This window comes from Gallinula chloropus, assembly GCF_964237585.1.
Source record: "Gallinula chloropus genome assembly, chromosome: 3".
Classification (NCBI taxonomy): domain Eukaryota; kingdom Metazoa; phylum Chordata; class Aves; order Gruiformes; family Rallidae; genus Gallinula; species Gallinula chloropus.
Window position 1 is genome coordinate 91,957,978 of NC_140087.1, and position 21,540 is coordinate 91,979,517.

Below are 21,540 nucleotides of genomic sequence, written 5' to 3' on the forward strand. Positions count from 1 at the left end.
CCTTTTGCATAAAAATTAGTAATTATAGATTTAATACAGGAAGTTTTCTCTTTATTACCTTAACAAACATAAACCACTGCTAAGTGGTTTGAAGACTCAAATACACTTACACATGTATGTTGCTGACTTTTCAGTAGTAACACCCACACCTGCCTTTGCAGGCTGTGGAAAGCTTCAACTGCTCACATGCATACACCAAGTTTTATTTTTGGTGTTTTCAGAAACAAAGTTTCTGTCATATGTTCCACAGTGCCCAACACGAGTAGTCATTTTGTTGTTTCTCCCTTCATCTCTGTTCATGAATTCCCATCCTTATTGTAACTGCAAACAACTTTCACTCAAAATTGCAAGAGCCCTTTTGAGCCCATTGACTTAAATATGTGTGTTACATCTGCAAATTTACTTCTTTGCATTCACCCCTATTTCAGAAGCATCAGATACAATATTTTTTACAAAGGTCTCACAATATGAGGCTGAACTAAAGCCTGAAAGGCTGCATAAGCATATACGCAATTCATGCTAAATGCTGTTTTCTGATACTGCAGTGTCAATACTGTTTTGTTAGATGATCCTACTGCCTCTTCTCATTAGATACCTGTCAGTACTCTCTTTTTCCTAAAGAATAATCCTCTGCAACAGTGCATACAACTTAATCTCACTGATAGCAGCAGCAGCTGCAGCTTATTGGTGGCCTCCTTACTGTGGAGCCCCACCACTGCAGTCTTAGAGCATATCTTTGCTCTGCAGCTCCAAAGAGCTGCCAGCTGTTTGACAGAAAAGAGGTTCACATGTCAGGAGAGCACAGCAAACTGAATGAGCAAGTAACACACTACACCTGCCAGCAAGGATTCAGTTGGTTTTACTCTCTACTGCTGCAATGCCTTCTTCCTCCAGAGCCTCCTTCCTGGCTTAAAGGTCTTGGTAAAGAAAGTTTTGCTTTAATAACTGCAATGCAGCAAATCACAAGAATTAAGTCAGAAGTGATTTAATTTAGAAATCTATTACTTGGTATGCTACTAATTTTTTTCATGATTGTATAATATTTCCTAAAAGGTGGTGACTTTTTCTAGTACACACGTAAATATGTATGTAAACATACAAGAGTATTAGTGCAATCATGCACTTTCAAGTGGAAATTGAGGAAATACACTCAAACCTATCACCAGATCTGATTACAGATATGATCTAGACTACACTACCAGAACATGCTGAGAATTACAGCCACAAGAAACTAATTTTTAATCCTGGTTAACTGTAAAACAAGATCAATGAACCCATGAGATCTGCAAGGAGCTGCAGTAGTCATTTGATGGTACACTGTACTTACAGTGCTTTTCACACCACTTCCAGTTAAAGACAACTTTTTCTTCAAAGATACTATGCTGTGGTATTGATGATATGTAAACAGCTTTTGGAAAAGTAAAACAGGGAAAGAGAATGGAAAAATATGTGTATGGATGGGTGTCTGCAAAACAGGAAAGGTAAATTGTGGGCAGAAAAGAGGCAAGAAAGAAAGAAATCACAGATAACCAACAACAAGTAACAAAAATAGCAATCAGACCAAAAAAGTAAATTCAGAAAAAGTAATAAGAAAGTAAGTTTGAACAAAAATGACTGCATGTTGAACTTCAGTCAAACCTATTTCTCTGAGACTATCTTGTGGGAACACTCAGATGATGGGCTATTTCCAGGCCTCTCTCTAACCCAATTGAGGTCACATTTAGTTTGCAAATTAATTCTATTCTGGCATTTCTTATCTTTTGACTCAGCAATAATCTCTTTAAAATTCATTCTGCTCAGATTAATAAATGGTAAACAACAGGAATCATCTGTCATAATGAATTATAAAGCCTTTCACCAAAGATCATTTCTGAAGTCAGAAGGAAGAATATTTTAATTCACAGCAATAAGCTTTACCACTTGAGCTAAAAGACTAGGTAGCTGCAGATTATGACCTCTCCTGGTGAGCCAAAAGCACAGGGTGAGTGGGACACCTTCCACTCATCGCAGAATACAACCATTCACTTAGCCAAGCTGACAAATAACAAGGAAAACAGAAATTCTGTATTCTATTTTTGACTCCAAAAAGGAGTAAGATTTACTACTTACAGACAACATCCAGACCACATACCTTCTGGAAGGCAGCGCAGTCAAACTGAAGAGCTCAGACACGCTTGAATCTTGGCTTTGTTCCTACATCAGTACTGATGTGCCCAATTCTGGCTTCTGAATTACCCTCACTCTGTTCCACCTCTCTCAGAAATACAGAGACATTTGCAACCCAACCTTCTTGTTTTCCTCAGGCAGCCCACGCAAGGTCCATGCCCATCTCCACCCTCTCTCCCGTACGCAGGTGCCCTGATCCAAGCCCCAGCATTCACCCTGCTGGCACTGCACAACCCTCACAGTTCTTAAATGGAAACTATATGTCTATGTAGACAGAGGGTGACACTGTGCTTTCCACCACTGCCCATGGGTATTTCTATGCTCTTTCAGAATATTTTTCTCAGATGCTAAACACACAGCACTCCTTACAGATAAAAACTGTTAATTTAAAATTAATTACGATTTATCAAAATTACTGATCAAATAGTTTACAGCCTTAGCTGTTTCCAAACTAGTATGCCTTTTTTAGGCATCTAAAGCTGTAATGGTACCCAGTATCCATCTCTAGATAGATCTTCACAGAAATCTCCAAGGTAGCACCAAAGTAACTGCTACTGGAAGCAGTACATCCAAATGACCTGGCACTCTGCTCATGCTGTTAAGCCTTACATCTCAATAGAGTGCCTACTAACAAATCTGCAATGCTTCTGATACCTCAGATACCACATTCAGAACAAGCTTGGCTGTTTCTGCAGAGCACCATGCCTGCTTTCTTGCCCAGAGCTACACATTTGGGCCTACCATGCAAGAGGCTTCCTATGCTGTGGGAGCAATTGGAATTTAGAGAGCTTTGTGGACTGAAGTAAATTGCATTAAATATGTGCAAACCATCTTTTTCATACCTTAAGATTACAACAAATCTTGGTGGAGAGACAGCAGGCTGAAAAAGATACCTTTCTAATGCCAAAAAATGCACCTGCCAAATATTATATTTCCAAGCCAAGATAGAAAGAGCCTGAGAGTTCACACAAGCATTTAGGGATTGGAAAAGTCACTTCTCTCCTCTACTAATCTTGTTCTCAGCAAGACATGAATTGCTTACACTCAAACCTCATAAAGAAAACCATTTTGAGGTACATGACTAAATCTGGTGATGATACAAAATTATGCAGAATAATACAGACGAGGATGAACTGTGACAAACTCAATAATATGAGCATGATAAGATCAAGTGACATAGTAAAAGTAGGACAAATGAAGTTCAATGTAGGTATGTTCGAAATGCTGAAGGTGGTCAAATCCTTATGTCCCATATGTAGCCCTAATGCCTATGAACACAATCAGGCTTCCTAAATGCAATGACTAGTAACGTTTAGCTCAAAAGGGCCAAGAGTGGGAACTAAAGACCACACTCAATGCTAAAGAGACTGTAAAAAAAAGGAAGTTCCGTGGGAGAAGATATTAGGAAGGCACAAAGAACAAAACAAAGACTTTCACTGTTACATTATACACGCTGAACTACTTGCCCCTACCAACTTTAAACACTGCAACAGAACCATAGAACACCCAGAGGCAGCTAGCAAGGATGATCAAACACAGAACGGTTTTCATAGCAGGAGTTACTAAGTAAGCTGGTATTCTTCAATTTGGAAGACACAGCTCAGGAATACACAATAGATGCTTATTGATTCTTGATTGATACCGAAAAGGCAAACAGGAATCTTCCCAGAGAAGAAGCAGGGGACACCAAATGAAATTATAAGGAAGCAGGTTCCAAATAAACAAAAGGAAGTGGTTCTTCAAACAAAGATAAACGGCATAATTCCTCACCACAGGATACTGCAGATGCTCAAAGTTTACATGAATTTAAGGGAAAATTGCACTCACTAATGGGAGAGAAGTCCATTGAAGGCTACTAAATTCACTGAAAACACATCTGGCTGAGATCTCAACTAATTGGAGGCTGGAAGAGTACATGGGGAGAAGCACTGCACTTGCTTACTTTGCCCTTACGCTTTTCCCTAGGCACCACTTCTGGCTATCATTAGAAGCAGGATGTTGAGCCTGATGAACCTTTAATCTGACCAAATGGGTATGCGTAAGTAAATTATGCTGTGATACAGCTTGGGACATGGAACCTGGTCATCTATATCATTAAATTGATAGACCCCAGCTGCAAAGGTCTCTTGCAGACATTTCAATGCATCTAATTAGCATTTCCCCATATAATTCCCAGGCACAGTTCAAAGTTACCATAGGCTGGGGACTATTCCCAACAGGCAGTTTTGATTAGGCCTGTTTCAAAGAGCAAGAGAGTTGAACAATATGAAGATGGCCATATCATGCCAAATACCACAGAACCACAGGATAATCCCTGGTAATGTTTAGCTTACTAGAATAACTGCCAAATTTATTACAGGTAGAGCCTTCCTGTAGAATTAACAATATGCTTTTCCTTTTTCCCTAAAATATCTGTGTACAGGTATCTATGATCTGCTTGGTAATAATAATAAAAAATAAATCTTTCAAAGAAGAACACTTGCATGCTTCTTTGTTGAGATGGCTGTCTTGTAAATACTTAACCTCATATGACTTTGTGAAAAAAATTCTAAAATGCTACTCAATGTCAGAGCAGAACTATCATACAAGCAAAGCAAAGCCAAACATCCTCTCCAAACCCAAAGCTTAGAAGGTGCAAATAGGTGACTAAACATTTAGAAGATGAAAAAAGGGAAGCTAATACTTCCCTATATAGCATTAGGAGACAAGTACGAACAAACTCAGTTTGCATTCACATCCAGCTGGTAAAGCACACAGGTGACTACATGAAATAGAATTTAAAAGACTTGAAAACATCTGCTCCCTGCCCCAGTGAAGTATCTGTATGGACAGTTATCAAAGGTAAGGAGCCACATTTTCAACACAGTGGCACTGATTGCACCATAGTCCAAACTAACCAGGGAACTGGACCATTAATCTATAATGCAAAATGTATGGTCTTCCATTGCTCCAGAAAGCATTCAGGCTAATAAGTCTGATATATACTTTGGCCATAGTTACATCAAGACTTGCAGCCACTGAATATATTCATTTAACCTTTTGTTTAGACTGAAACACTTCTAGCAAAATCTACAGTTGACAAGTAGAAGCGCTGTACTAACAGACAGGAAGGTTTCTAACGGCTTCTCTTAATTGCCATTTTTAAGGTATTTTTAATTATAGACATTTGAGGTTCATGACTGTCTTCTACTCAGGAATAGTAGCTTCTATTTTTCAAGTGAATTGGAGCTTCCCCAGTACTTGAGCTGTACAGGTTTAATCACTGGGATTTAAAATACAGACATCAAAATATTAGAAAGGCTAAATAATAACTAACTCCAACTAACAGAACGGAAAAGTGGTTCCTTCTTCATTTACTTGTGCTTAATCAGGAAAAGTGTGTTGAAGACTGTGAAAGAAAAGATTACACCTGTGGACATGCTGGAAGTTTATAGGCTTGTGTGTTCTGAACGGATCTAAGAAAGACACAGGAGTATTTTATTAGGTGCGATAGGATGCAGTAGAAAATGTTGAACCTCCAGGAAATCTTCTTGACATTAAGATCTATTACAAATTTTCTTCTAAAGGAAATAGAGGAAGCCCTATTTCCTGGGATAATTCAAATTGTACTTCACAAAACAGTAAATATATACAAAGAACATCCTGCACTTAGAAAAAAAAAATGAAGCAGATGACAATTTTTTCTACATTTAGGTTGGACAAGCCCCAGACTCCTTCTCTCTTCACATTTATACACAAGTAAAAGAACAATCAAAACATACGAAGAGATAAAAGGATGAGATTTGGGAAATAATTAATGACTATCATTATAGTTTTACTCTCAAAGTTCCCCTTCATCAAATACATATAACTTTTATTTATATAATTTTATGGAGAAATATCAATCAAAGAATTAAAGTAAAATAACAACTTCACTAAAGATCAAGTGTTTATGCTCACAGTGGAGCAACATCACTGTGCTGCAACTTCTATACAGCTCAGGTTCCTGTTGGTGTATTATACAGCAATTCTCCTTGAGCAGTCTTTTATCAACCTGTTCCATATTTTATTCCTTTTCACCATTCTGTATTTAAAGTATTTCCCAGACATACCAAAACCGGGATCAGAGACCTCTGACTGTAAAAACTCCAGAAACTCCATCTACAAGCTGACTGGAAAGGCAGGTTTTATTTTAGGTATCACTGATTTCAGTGCCTGGCTGTCTTCCATACTCTAAATTGTTGAAGATTGACACTGATTTTATATTTCAGACAGTAATTGCTTTATATTGAGACATGAAGAAAGCAGTCAGGAAAAAAAAAAAGGAAAGATGAAAACAGCAAGACATAGAAGGCAATAAAAATTAAACAAGAGGATTCACCTTGTAACTAAAAATGTATTTAGAAGATGCAGGGAGAGAATGCAACTGTCACACTTCAGGTGAATGGAGCTGTGATCAGACGACGCAACAGCTGCACAGCAATTTTCATACTAATAAATGTTAATATCCTCTTTTTTTTTTGTACTTAAATTTTGAAGACACCTTTAGATTTTGTTTATGTTGAACAATTTATTTTTAAATATTTCTACTGGAAAATAAGCTATTTCATAGAGTTTCAGCAAACTGAGGCTAAAAATGTCCCTAGAACACACATGCATCCATCATCCAAGAAACCTTGTATGACATTACCCAAACAAGTCCTCCACAACAGCTTCTATGAGGAAGACAGCATCAGCTGACTAGTGATGGGAGGCCAGGCAAGGGCACTGGCCACTGCCAGATGTGATGCTCCAAAACAAGAGTGTATGAATGTATGGACACATCTTTAAAAATCTGCCTATAACATGTTCTGGTGAACAGTATTAGTCTAGACTGTAAATGTACATTTACATCCAATGTCCTCCAACACTTGGAAAAAAAACCCCAAACAAAAAAAAACCACCCAAACCATTATTGATTTTTGCTTCTACGTGGATTTAAAATGTGATCACCTGCCAAAACAGAAAAATATCATGTGCATGTTCACCACTCAAAATCACAGGATAACAGGTTAAATGCAACCTCAAGAGGTCTCTTGTCCAACTTCCTGCTCAAAGCAGGTTTCAGCTATTGGATCAGGCCAGGTTACTCAGGGCTGGTCTTGAAAAACTCAAGGAAAAGAGGCTGCACGACCACTTTGGGCAATCTCTCCAGAAGTTTACTGTCCTACTGCAGGAAAGTATTAACTGGGCATTAAAACCAAACAAGGATACAAGTTGAAAAAAACAACTGCCTTGCTATTATCTGTGCTTATCCAATTAGAAATCAGTGTAAGTGGTAACTTGCATAACTTTGATGCTTTTAAGAGCAAATGGAAAAATCATTTAAGATAATCTGATCTCTTGTATTTTCATGAAGAAAGCCTTTCTTTAGTTTATTCCCTTTTCTGTAACCAGGATAAAATGTGCAGACCACTGGAAGAGGAAATTACTTCCATAACAAACAACAGTGTTAAATTAAAACCCCTCTCCTAATGGCTACCCAGCATCTTCCTTGCTGCACTTTCAGCCCATTGCTTTGCATTCACCAGGGACACAGCAAATATATTATTCCCTTGCTCTCTGGAGCTGTGTTATGTATTTAAAGACTGTTTGCATATTTGCTTTCAGCTGACTATGCACTAAATAATCTTAATTCACACAATCCTTCAAACATTATGTGTGCCAGAGTCATTCTCAGCGCTCACCTCACAAAAGCAAATAGCACATGACTATGGTAATTATGTTGCAGATAACATTCCACTTTAAAACATGTTAGCAAGAGGTTTTTATTTGTAACTGCTCTACTTAGTTTACCCGTATTCAGCTTCTGATGCAAATAATATCAGATTTTTTATCTGATTAGATACTATTTGATGTAGATTTTGTTGCAGCTCAGATTTTTTCTCCTCTACAGGTAGTCCCCTGCACTTATTCTTTCTGCACTGGATAGTATATTTTTTCAGGCTACATCTCTGATTTACCAAGAATATTCTTTTTTAAGCCCCCTTCTAGTTACTATCAGTACCACCTGACTTGCTATTGAAGCCTTGAGATGCCGGAACCAAAACTCAATAGCCTTGGTGACTATTAAGCAGGTATTCTGCTGTTTCACTGCTATGGTTACATTTTGTAGCTGCTCTAACAAAACAACTCACACAGCTACAGCCATATTCTACTAAAATCCAAAACACACAAATGCTGTCTGTTCTCAAAACATGCAAATTCTCCTTATATTAAAGCTATATTAATTAATTGTCTCTTAAGCTGCATCTATATCAACCTATTCAGCATTATTACATATCACTGAATCACTATCATCATAGTGTCCGACTCATACATTCTATCCCATACTGCAAGATCACAATCCTGAGTGGCACTAGGCCGAGGACGGATCCACATGCTATATATAGTCTCCCTTCCTGATGGTAAATCAATTGAAACTGCTCTCAGCATACACATTTCCAGTCATGCTATAGAAGAGTAGAACAATGTTCTACACAAGACAGTGTTGTTAAGTAGCACAAAAGAAATAGAACAGAAATTAAAAGAATTAAAACAAATATACAGCGAAACTACTTATTTCTTGTGGAGGGGAAAACTGGCAGCATAGCACCTGCACACACAGCCTGGAGCTTCCCTTACCACTACCAGCTTCTGTAACAGGGAACCAAGTTCAACTGAGATAAAAAAAGAGGAGCAAAGCAAAACAAGACTTCTGGATTCCTCAAGAAGAACCAAGCTTGGCTAAGAAACCTTAAAAAAGCCTAAAAGAATCTCCTTCAATAGCTTAAATTACAGATGCCTCCTGTATCTTTAAGATACACATGATCACTCATTTTTGCCTCAGTTGTCTATGTCTCTCTCTTATTCCCAGTGCTTCCTCTGCCAAAGCTGATCACAGTACAATAAAAGCTAAAGTCAACTAGTTTGATTTGGTGTAAGACTGAGTTGATTACAAGTATTCAATCCTATGGAATGGTATGGTCACCAAAACAAAAATAAAGAATTGGGGGTTTTTAGGTATTTCTGCAGAGAGTTTGGAATAGCAAATATCCCATGTTTAGGCAGCTGCATCCCACTCTTGGGCACGTGCAAAATGGAGTGTGCAAACTCCTTGTTCTTTAATATGCAAGATGAGGCAGAGGTTTTTTGTTTTAGGAAAAATAAAGTTTTTAATTCCAGGCTTTGTCATCATGTTTGTTATACATAAATTATTGCAACTGTTTTATTTTGTGACACTATTTTAAAATGCAAAGGTCTTGATACTTTTTTCATACTGGAGCTCAGTAACTGGAAACTCACCATTGTTTTTCTTCAATAATGATTTCAAATAAAGCTAAACTGAGTAACTGTTAAAATACAGGCTGAGACCTACTTCCCATAATCTTAAAACACACTCTTTCCTCACAAATTGCCATGTGTAGCTTCCAGTGAGATGTTCCCAAATCATTTTTGAGTGATCCCTGTTAAATAAAGATCCTTTTGCCCATACATTTCCTTTTATTTGAAGGGACAGCTGAGTATGTTGTATAGTTACACTGGAAACACTTTCAAATAGGACATTTTAATTAACTTCTGAAGTTACAACACACCCCCCCCCCCCCCCCCCCCATGTAAATGTGCTGACTCAGCTTCCACATAAGAAAAACGTGACTACCAGTGATTGGGTCATTTAATCTCTGGTTTAAAATAAGGGAAATCAAGCAAAGTGAGCGGCAGCAACAGCTGGAACCATGTGCCTGTGTCCAAAACCAATTTATTCATAAAACTTGAAGAAAGCACAGCACAGCTGCTCAGCAAGTATGGAGAAAAAAAAAAATTCACAAGCCCTTCAGAACTTATGAATAATTATGCCACCAAGGAAATAAGATCTGCTGGTGGAGTTAGAAACACTCAAGCTTAACAAGTACATTTTTATATAGTTGAATCTTCACATTAAAACCATTAGTTGCTATAGATACTAGTTCTTACTTTTGATACTTCTTCCATCCAGGTTACTGGAACATTTCTTTCTAAAAAACCTTCCCCGATTTTAAATAGGCTTAAATTCTGTTAATCCATAACAAGCTGTCTTTAAAATATGATCACTGGAAAGCTTGCTGACACTTCTGAAGAAGTATGGTGGGTGAATGAATATACCTATGTCCGAAGCAGCCTACCTCATAAATATATTGCTCGTCTTTAAATTTAGAAGCTGCCACCTACTCTCAATTTTCTTCAGTCTGAATACTGCCAGAATAGCATTATCTGTCCTTTTTCATCTTTATGATACATAAATTCAGCAGAAATGCTTTTCTGCACCTTTTGCAGACAGGGAGCTGAAGCACAGAAAAACTACCTATGATCCAAGAAAAGACTTTTAAAACAGGGTGCCTAATCCAAGTCAGCCAAAACTAGCAAATAAGCAGTAGCCAGGCAGTAATATGGTTAGAAGCTTAAGTTTCAACCATAAACCATCCCCATTGTTACTTTAATTTCTATTAGGCAAGCTAAATACAGGCTCTTCCTTCCACTTGACCTTCAACACAGACCTGAGAACACATACTTGTATGAAACCACAGAAGAAGATGAGGTTGAACTATTTCTGGCCACTGCAGAGCTCCAGCTATCAGAACAAGCTGCTTCAATCTCCATTTCTGATACCCACTGGTGAAGACCAGGGAATTTACACACAGAAATGTTTTATAGCTGTCGTGAGACTAACAATGTCCATAGGGAGCACACCAGGCATAGGGACTGAACTTCCAGCCTGAGGAAGAGGTAAAAATGCACCTGCCTTCAGCTTGGCCACTGACAGTCAATTCACTCTCAGTCTGATGTGTGCAGGAGACAAAACTCATGTTATCTACTGTGTAGAGACACATAAGTATTTATGTGAAAAATTAACCTTTTTAAATGAGTGGTCAGTTATGCTGTAGCAAAAGTTAAATTTTGCTCTTGTGGTAAATTTATATTCTTAGGAAAAAGTACATAAAACATTTAGTAGTTACAATCAACACAGTAAGGTTCTAGAAAAGTGCAAATGTAATTTTATAAAAGCAATAATTAAGTACTATAAATAGCTACATATCATCTCATCATACATTTCATGCTTCATAAACATTTAGTAGTTACCATAGAAATAAGAAAACAATAAACACTACTGGAGTCCAGTGGCTATGGTTCTGTTAGACTTCATTATTAAGTCTTTTCTTAAAAACATCCCAGTGTTTCTTAGAGAAGCATGAACAACACTGATTAACATGCATTAAAACCTCCTTGTTCTTAAGCGTTTCAGGAATCATTTACATAGCAAAAAAATAAGATTTTTTTTCCTCAAAGAGTTAAGGAAGACCTTCAGAACAAAGCTGTATTTTGTTAATTAAAGTGAAAAAATAATAACACGGACTGAATAATTTACCTTTTCACCTTCTTCGCCTTTACTACCCGCAAAGCCACGTTCACCCTGGAACACAAAACAATGAAGTAAAAATCTCAAATATAAACATTCTTCAAATGTTTATGTAGTATTCTTCAAATACTACATTCTTCAAAAGTTTTATTTCACTTAATTTTTATTATGAGATTAAATAAGAAGAAAATAATTTGGATGCTGATTGTCATTCACCCAAAAAGATGTGAAACTGCTACCAAAAAATGACACAATTTTCCACAGTTTTGTCGATTAACAGTAGTCAATCATTCTCCCATTCAGCCTAAGGGATCTTCTTGGCTTTAACTGTGAACTATTCACTAATGCTAAACCTACTCATTACAGTCCTACTCTTCTGCAGAATCACTTTTAATACATTTATTCCTATCAATACATTAATTTTAATTTTTAAATCAGATTAGTCAAGAGTAGTCTGCTGTGAAGGTCTCCAGAACAGTGGAGAGAAATATACAGGTAAAATTTACTGAAAGCTCATTCCTTTCACTTGAAAAGCCACAACAAATCACCCAAGTATTAAAACAACCCCACAAACAGAGTGAGTTTTCAAATAAGAATTCACGCTCAGCTTATTTCAGCAGATTGAATTCTTTATTTGATGATCTTTCAATTAAAAGCAGCTGTTATAATGCCCTTCCAGTTCCAATTTGATAACTTTGGTCTCTGAAAAACCCTTGATATATAATATTTGTTAATGTCTTCATCAAATAGTCTGCAGCCTGCCTACAACACCTGCTTTAGATCATCATTAATGTATACTTGCATGTTTTATGAGACATACAGTAGACACTAAGACAAAATTATATGCTTGTAGCACAAAAATTACCTAATAACCCCCCCCCCCCCCCCCAATATTCTCTTTCTTCCAAATCATCTAGCAGGAGGTGGTTTGCATGTCTTTGCCAATCTCTAGAATTCAGCCTCACGGCCTCAGTACAACACAGGTGATTTTTACTGGTCTGAAGATGAAAAGACTGGAAAATTTCCAGAGTAAAGCATATGGTGTTTTCTAAACTACTTTCAAAACATAAGATGGGCAATGTCTAAACATTCTTTCACCCTTCAGTGTCATTTCTTTATATAGAACTCTGAGGTTTAAGCAGGGGTAACTAGAACAGCGGGCTACAAGCTGCAAAATACCTAGCAGCATTTTGTGAAATTGTTGAACTGATACAACACCTTGTACTGCGCACCTGGGAATTAAATTCAAAGCTGTGGAGAGTGCAGGTGTGTAGATTATCAAATAATTTGAGACATTTCATCAACCACCCACCTACAGTGGTTGCTTTTTGTTTTTCTTTTGGCTGGGGGGGCTCACACACACAGCAATTTAGGATCAATTTTAGAAGCGTGCCCAAGACCAAGCACAAAAAATAGGATCTAGTGAAATAACTTTCCACACATCCTCACCTAAAAAATAAGTAATTAATTACTGAAATGATTTCTGAATGTATGCAACTTCTGTTCTGCTCATCTAGCTTCCCTTCCTCACAAAAGGTTGGACCAGATGATCTTTTGAGGTGCCTTCCAACCTGGATTGTTTTTTGATTCTATGATTCCCATTGTCCAACTGGTGAACATATAACACAGCTACTGCTGATTCACTTTTGAAAAATTCCTATTTTTCTTCATTTAATTTTCCAATTTGCAGACTGTATATCCTGTCTTTACTCAATTCACAATTCATTATAGGAAAATTCTTATAGTCAAATTTCTCTGGCTGTAGCTTGTATCCATTGCCTCTTGTCCTTTCATTGTGCACCTCTGAGAACAGTGTGGCCCTAGCTTTTCCACACCCTCCCAGTACTTACAGACAGCAATGAGTCAGCACACCATCCTCCACCTTCCCCCTTCCCAACTCATCTTTAAGGCTGAACAAGCCCAGCTCCCTCAGCCTCCCCTTCTACATCACATGTTCTAAGCCCTTGGCCATCTTGGTGGGCCTCCACCAGGCTTGTGGCAGTGAGCTGCTCTTTAGCATCTCCTAGGGAGCTCCAAACTGGACACAGAACTGCAGATATCTTCTCACTAATTACTCCTCCCAGTCTGCTGGCCATGCTCTTGCTTAGGCAGCCCAAGGTGCAGTTGGCCTTTTCTACCACCAGGGCACCCAGCAGGACCCCCAACTGCTTTTCTGTAGAGCTGCTCTGTAGAACTTTGGCTCCTAGCCTGCACTGCTACATACACCTATTCCTTCTCAGAGGCAGGGACTCATGTTTGCCTTTGCTGTACTTCATGAATTCTGCATAAACTAATTTCTCCAGCATGTTGAGTTCCCACTGAATACCATTCTTGCCCTACATTCCAGTGCATTACTTCCCCACGTTTGGTAACATCCATGAACTTGCTGAAAATCCTATCATCCAGGTTTATTGATAAAGACACAAATAATGCTGGTCCCAGTATCACCCAATGGGTGATGACACTATTTACAAGGTTGGACTGCATAGCAGTTGTTCTACCTTTGAGCCCAACAATCCAACCGATTTTCCACCCACCTTATTTTCTATTTATCCAGTTCAACTCTCACAGGTTTAGCTACAATGATATGACTGGACACTGTGCCAAAAGCCTGGCTGAAGTCATAGTAAAAAACATGCTTGCTGCCAACTATCTCCTGGGCTGCAAAAGAACTGTGATCAGCAGGTCAAGCAACATTATTCTCTCCCTACTCCCCTCTTATGATACCCCACCTTGTGTACTGTGTCCTGCTCCAGGTTCCCCAGTACAAGAGACACATGGAGCTGTTGGAGCAAGTCCAGAGGAGGGCCACAAAGATGCTTAGAGGGGTGGAGAACCTCTACTGTGACAACAGGCTGACAGAGTTGGCTTTGTTCAGCCTGGAGAAGCGAAGGTTCTGGGGAGACCTTATTGCAGTCTTCCAGTGCCTGAAGGGGACCTACAGGAAAGCTAGGGTGTGACTGCTTACAAGGGCATGTAGGAATGGCTTTAAAACTGAAAGGAATATAAATTTAGGTGTCTGGAAGAAATTCATTACTGTGAGGGTGGTGAGACACTGGCACAGGCTGCCCAGAGAAGCTGTGACTGCCCCCTCCCTGGCAGTGTTAAAGGCCAGGTTTGATGGACCTTTGGGCAACCTGGTCTAGTAGAGGGTGTCCCTGCCACAGAAGGGATGTTGGAACGAAATAAGCTTTATTTAATGCTCCTTCCATCCTAAACCATTTTGTAATTCTATGAGTAATATCCACTGCTCTCCCCTAATCCACACAGACAGGCACCTCATCAGAATAGGACCAGGTCAGTCAGGCATTATTTGCCCTCTGTGAACCCATACTTGTCTGTTCCAAATCTCTTCCTAGTCTTTCATGCATTTAGAAACGCCTTCCAAAATTTGCTATATATTTTTTCCAAACAGAGGTGAGGCTGACTGACCTGCAGTCCCCTGGATCCTTCTTGAAGTTGAATGTGATGTTTGCCTGTTTTCAGTCACCAGAGAACTCCCCATGTCATCATGATCTTTTGATAATGACAGAAGACAACCTTGCATGGACATCAGCTAGCTCCCTCAGCAGTCCTGGAAGTATACTGTTTGGTATCTTGCAAAGGTATAAGTAGCTTATAAGTGCTCCTTAACACTCCTTCCCTTCAGTGGGCAATGCTCATTCTCACACATGGTGCTAGGTGGCTTAAGGCACCTGGGAGGCCCAAGGACAAACTTTATTAGTGAAAACCAAGGCAAAAAAGGCAGTGGATACTCTCAACCTTTTCCATGTCCCCCATCCCATTAAGTGGTGGGTCACTATTTTCTTCAGTCTTGTTTTTACTAAAGATGCACCTAAGGACACACAGGTGTCTGATTATCTCCCAGGCAAATATTGTGGATAGAGATCTGAAGCAACTGAAGGAGGGCATCTTATTGCAGCAGGATGGCCCTGCTTCAGCTAGAGAACGCAGAGTGAACATACAGTTTCTACACAGAACTTTGAAAGCCATAGTGCCCAGAGTGAGACCTTTTGCTTCATCAACTATAAAATGAGTATTAAAGTTGACACCCCTAAATATGCTAATGAGAAAAAAGCAATACATACTAAACATATGAGACCATCACACTTGACTCTCCACTCAAATCATGTTAAACATCACCCCTGGAAAGGAACAGCTAAGATTAGGATATAAAGGGTATTGAGGAAGCTACCCCCAGGGGGGACAGAGAAGAAACTGAAGAGCCCGAAGGGCTGTGCTCCTTCTCTTCCACCCAACAGGGATGCCTTCTTGGTAAGCAATTGCAATTGCACCTTTTTGGTGGGAATACCTAGGACAGTATCTTACTATCATTTTATTAAAACCATAGCATTTTAATTAAAATCATTGGCATATACCAGCACTACCACAGTAAGTGCATTTATCAGTGGCAACCATGAACCTTCCTGTCACTTTAATAAACTTTCTGTTAGTTCCAACTTTGAAAAAACTGCCTCAGGAAAAGCCCTTCAGGGGTTCTGACATGCAAACATTGAATCTGATACATAGTTTTACATATAATCCTTTAGATGTAAACCACTGACCGAGTCTGGACTGGGATTGCACCTGGCCATACCTGGACTCCTCTCTGCGGAGTCTGGAGGGCAGGGAGGTCCCTTCTGAGCCTTGTGACCCAATGGGAGGACACTCCTCAGCCACACATCAGACTCTTACCCTTTAAATCCCTCCTAAATTTAAATTCCAGATGAGTTTTTGGTTTTCCAACTCCATTGCTATGGGTTCTGTCAATGTTTCTATATTACTACTGGCTAGCTCATCCCTGCTTCCACTATTTACTTTCTTTTTGTGCCTGGGATCAGACAGGAGCTTCTTGTTCATGCAGACTAGCGTCGTGCCATACTTCCTTCACTTCTGCACATCAGCACGGGCTGTTCTTGGGATTTTAGAAAGTTGCCCTTGAAGATCAACCAAGCTACTCCTTGGACGCCTTTCTGTCAGACTCAGCAAACTTAGCTCCTTGAAACTCTCCTCAAAGGTCTTGTTTTCTAGGCCCCTGAGCATACAACTAGCTCCCTGATGGACCCTCTCTGATTTCTCCCCATCAAGATGCAGCACCACTAAACAAAGGAAGGACCATACCTTCCCTTGATCTGCCAGCTGCAGATCAAGGACATACTAATGTAGTCCTATGTGGTTCACTTTGTTCCAAATAGATCACTGACAGCTCATAATTCAAGCTCGTGTCTACATCCAGGTCCTTTCCAGCAATGCTGCTGCTCAAGCAGTCAGTTCTCTGCTTCTACTAATGCATGACATGACTCACTACATATCTGAAGGAGGAATCAGTTTAAGTATCCAGATTTTTTGCACATATCTGAATTTAGAAAAAAAATTTCCAATTAGAAACACGTAGAAATACAGTCAACCTAAAGCACAGAGAAAGAAGTTTAGGTGATTTCCACTTGACAGTATCAAATATATAACAATGTTAGCCAAAGTTGCAAAGTAACACTTATGACTGACTGAAGTTCTTTCAGAATTCTCATATTAAGCTAGGTAAAACATTTCACACAAGCTTTTTCATGGACAATCACTGATAACTTGTCTTGATATTCAATCAGGATTGCTGATCTAGTTTTCAGTGGTTTAAATATATCTGAAATACAAAGCAATGAGATCCTGGCTTTGAACATATAAATTGATAGATTGTGGTAAGCGTGTTGCAGAACTCAATGCTGGCAACCTCATCTGGAGAAGATAAGTTCCTGGAGAAAATAGTTCCTTTTGTGCTGTATTACAAGAAGCATCTGCTGTAAAGATACATAAATCAGCCCTTTGCACCAAGGTCACACTGTAGAACACTTTCTTGAAATTTTAATATTAACAAAATATTGGGGTTATTTTGTATAATCCCTTAGTTTGTGGAAGCAGCAAAACTATTTCCCCTATAATTTTCTAAAAGGAATTAGCTGGACAGATGCATGTGACATTGGGATTTCATTCCAAATACTTAAACACAGCTGCAATCCACAGAAAACAAAATCTGACCATGAAATAAGTCAGGGACTTGAACCGATATGACCAGCAAGGTCAATAACACAGATGTCTCCTTTTGCAAATTCTGGGCTTCCAACAATAATCCACCTCAGCAGAGGAGCAAAGGATTAAAATGGAAGTGTGGAAAAGCAGTGGTATTGTCCCTTATTTCAGCTTGCTGAGGTAAGACTCGCAAGTTTCAAGTTTTTGAATCTGTTAGCTTGTGGATGGAGCGACCTGCACAATTCTAAGACTTAGGCAACTGCTTTTAAGTCAAAATAATGCTGATAGGTAGGTCACCACAGCACAAGCCCTTTCTCTCTTCTAAGACATGCTGATAGTAAAGTTCCTCTGTCACGTGATACAACTCAGAAATTGGATATGTAACTAATACAACTTCTGTAGATACTGGACAGCTGGCAAAAAGCATGTTGTGGGTGAAAACTCATAAATGAGACTGGGATTTTATTTGTAGATGGGGTTTTTGTCTGTTGTGTGGTGGGGTTTTGGGGTTTTTTTTTTACCTTGGAACCAGTAAGACCAGGTATGCCAGGAGCACCTACTAAGCCAGCTTCCCCCTGAAACAAAATGTACATAGGCATCATTTTATATGTCTGTCTCATGACTAAGCTACATCAAGACAAAAAGACATCTGGACATGTACTGCTTCTCATCCCTTTTCTACAGAACAGGTTAATTGATTTCTAGTGTTTTTGTGTCTGTTGACTCGTACTTGGTCAAAATACGTTTCACTTCAAAAATATTAGGTAATGAAGAATTACAGGTTACCAGATTACTCAGAAGATACAGCTGTCGATTGCTTCAGACAACTGGACAACAAAAAAGATTACAGATTTGGGATCACACGAAGATTTTAAAGTTTTATTTCAGGCCCTGATTCAGAAAAAATAATACTTCAGAAGACACCTGGGTATTACCCAAGTACCTAAAACCCTAGCAAGGCTGCCACAGCTTCCACTCTCTCTCTAATACCTATTCAGTGCTTGACCCCACAGGGATCTACACTTAAAGCCTTAAGTCCCACAGGAAATTTGACATCCGAAGCTGACTCCTGGTTCCTAGGGGAGTTTCAGATCTTCCCTCCAGCTTCAGGGGACTGTCCAACCTGCTCAGCAGGTGGAAATGCAAACCCCCAACCTGAGCAACTGAGCAGACAAAAGTCTGTTTCTCCTACTTCTTAAATGTATGTTCTGTACACATTGTTAAATTACTGCCTCCTTTAACCCATGCTTTAAAAGAGCAAAATAAGTCAGCTGCAGAGTTGACTGTCATGTGTTGCCCCCAACCCCTCCCAGATAACTTTCTCCTTGCACTGCACATGAAAAATTAAGAATCTGATTTGGGTTTGTAAATTCAACTCAAGAAACCAAATGCTTAAAAGTTACACTCAGACACTGAGTATAAGTTAAACCAAGCACCTCATGAACCAAAAATGTTTTTAAAAGGTAAGTACCCAATCTGAGTAAGATGGTGAACTTCGATATCTGAAATAAGGACTAGTAGAGGAAAAGGAAAAAAATATAAAAAATCAGTAGCTCTGAGTTGACAGCTACAGACAATTTGATTCTGCATTTAATGCAAGGCTTTCCAAGGAAAAAAAAAGTATAGTTAAAATATTAATATCATCTCATAAAGAATTAAAATATAAAATATCACAGTGGTTTCCTTTTCCTTCTCAGGAAAGCACGTTAAACAATTACAGACCTAACAAGAACCAGGCTCTGCCACTCAAAGCAAAGAGCTATCCTCCATTTACAGATTCATGAAATATGTACCCGTGAATTTTAGTCTCAAATCTAAAGTTACTGAGCTAAGTTCTGTCAGAAGAATTCATCCGTGTTCATATGACTTAAAGTGGGAACTTAGAAGACATATTAAGGAACCTAAAACCCAAATGCTTTCTCCATTCCATTCATGGGTCTTAATTCCTTGAAAGAATTTTGCCCTAGTAAGTCGCACACCATCCAATTCAGTTTTCCAGCCAAGCCAGAACTGAGCAACAAGAGTAAGATTTGAAAGCTCACTAATTTGATTCCAAGCCAAGCAGAAGACAAATGCCTCACAGATGCCAAAAAAAAAGACAAGACAAAGGCAAAACTCTGATCTCTCTTAAGAACAGAAAGAGCCAATGAAAGAACAATTACTCATCAAAGCGATAAAAGTAATTAAGCAAATAAATACAAAGCACTCATGATGTACGACAATTAAAAAACAGCTTAAAATAGCTTGTTAAAATGGCATTTTTCTAACTCCACTCATGGCACAGTTTCCAACATCTTCCTTCCAGCTCCCCTCTGTAAAAATAGATGCTAGCGTGCTGGGGAAAAATTCTAATTAATCTTTAGTACTTCATTTTCTCCAGATTTTCAGTGTAAATTCACAAAAATTCTTCATACTCTAACCATTACCATATACTATTTTATATTCTCTACTATACTGGATCACACTAAACTAGAGAAAAAAATCCCCACGTTCACTGGTTTTTGTGGAGACAAGCCACAGATGTTTTGCCTTGAACCATTTAATCATTGTTCTACAAATGATTATCCCTTCAACACAACAATGCAAAAATAACCTGCTACATTGGTACTAATTCTTATCAAATCGAAAATGATTCATGTTATAGATTCCTGAACTATTTTGGAAATGTGCCAGGTATTTATAATCATGGGTCTTGCTGTATGTATCATTTATCAATTTTTGGAGTTTCTAGTTGCACTGCAACACTATAAAAAGTAGAGACTCTGTTAATGCCTAAAGGTTAGAGTAAGATGCTTTGTATCTGTGTACTTCACAACTCTGAATGCATTTGCATTAACTTTCACAACTTGTCTTCTACATTTAGTTATTTTTCATCCTAAATAAGAGACTTTAACATTAATAAAGATTAAAAACCATAAAAGAACAGCCTATTTTATACAAGTATGCAAACTTTCTAAAGTGCAGTGATTACTTACCAAACAATACGGTGCCAAAAATGAATTCAGCCTCACAATATCTAATCACTTAATAAAAAACAGTGTTGAAAAAACTTGTATCAATCACTTGGAATGCGTTTTGCTATTTGGAACATTTTAGGCATTAACAAGATTTTTAATAGCAAACAGGCTGGAAGTTTGTGAGACCTTCTTCAAGGCTGGGAAAAAGAAGCAATAAGTACTGTAGAATACATTAAGCTTTTTGCAGATATAATTCTGCAAAATTTAAAATAAAACCCAAACCCAAGAAACAAACACACCCAAAAGCACCAAGAAGCAGTCAAATGCTTCTCCATCCTCAATATGAAACCCAAACATTTTTCTTTTTTTCTTTTTTTAAATTTACTGGATCACTGCCAGGATCTTGATTTACAGAACAGGCTTGGTACTCCAGGGTTACCAGTGAGGAAACTCATCTTAATAGAAGTAAAATCAGCATGGTCAAATACTACTTACTGTTCTGATAATTTATGGGTATGTGCCTTCCATTACCCCAAGTATGCCAGGCCCTTGGAATAATCTAATAGCCCAGTGTTTTAAAATGAGGACAACTATTTTTAGCATTGCAGAAATGGAGCGGAATGTTCAACAACATACTGTCAGAGGGCTCAAGCAGCATCCTCCCCCGTGGAACACGTACCAGACAGTCCAGAGCCACCAGCGGGGGCAGAGCTTCACCTTTAACGAATAAAAGTCCCACACCCATTATACTCCACTATGTGGTATCTTCCTTAGCCTACTGGAGTATTTCCTTGTTTTTTTAAAAGAGGCTGCTGTTAACGGTCAGGATCATCTGATAGGATATTAATTACATAAAAATACATTCAGATGATATTTATTAAGGCCTGCCCCGTGAATCTCCTGGATTAGTCACATCAGGAAGTTTCTGCTAAATATTATGACACTTTGGTTTTACTTCATCTTCTGATCCTTGTGTTCCCACTTGGTTACTGCTGAACTACCAGT

General features: G+C 38.6%; 1 protein-coding gene across 1 annotated transcript in view; it reads right to left on the bottom strand.

The window, feature by feature from the left end:
• Positions 1 to 21,540, bottom strand: part of COL19A1 (collagen type XIX alpha 1 chain) — a gene marked incomplete at both ends in the record, with an annotated part of 189,375 nt that overhangs the window by 106,367 nt on the left and 61,468 nt on the right. The window contains 2 exons of the mRNA XM_084260981.1: positions 11,567 to 11,611; positions 18,100 to 18,153. Coding sequence (XP_084117107.1) covers positions 11,567 to 11,611; positions 18,100 to 18,153 — 99 coding nt within the window. The remainder of the gene's footprint in view (positions 1 to 11,566; positions 11,612 to 18,099; positions 18,154 to 21,540) is intronic.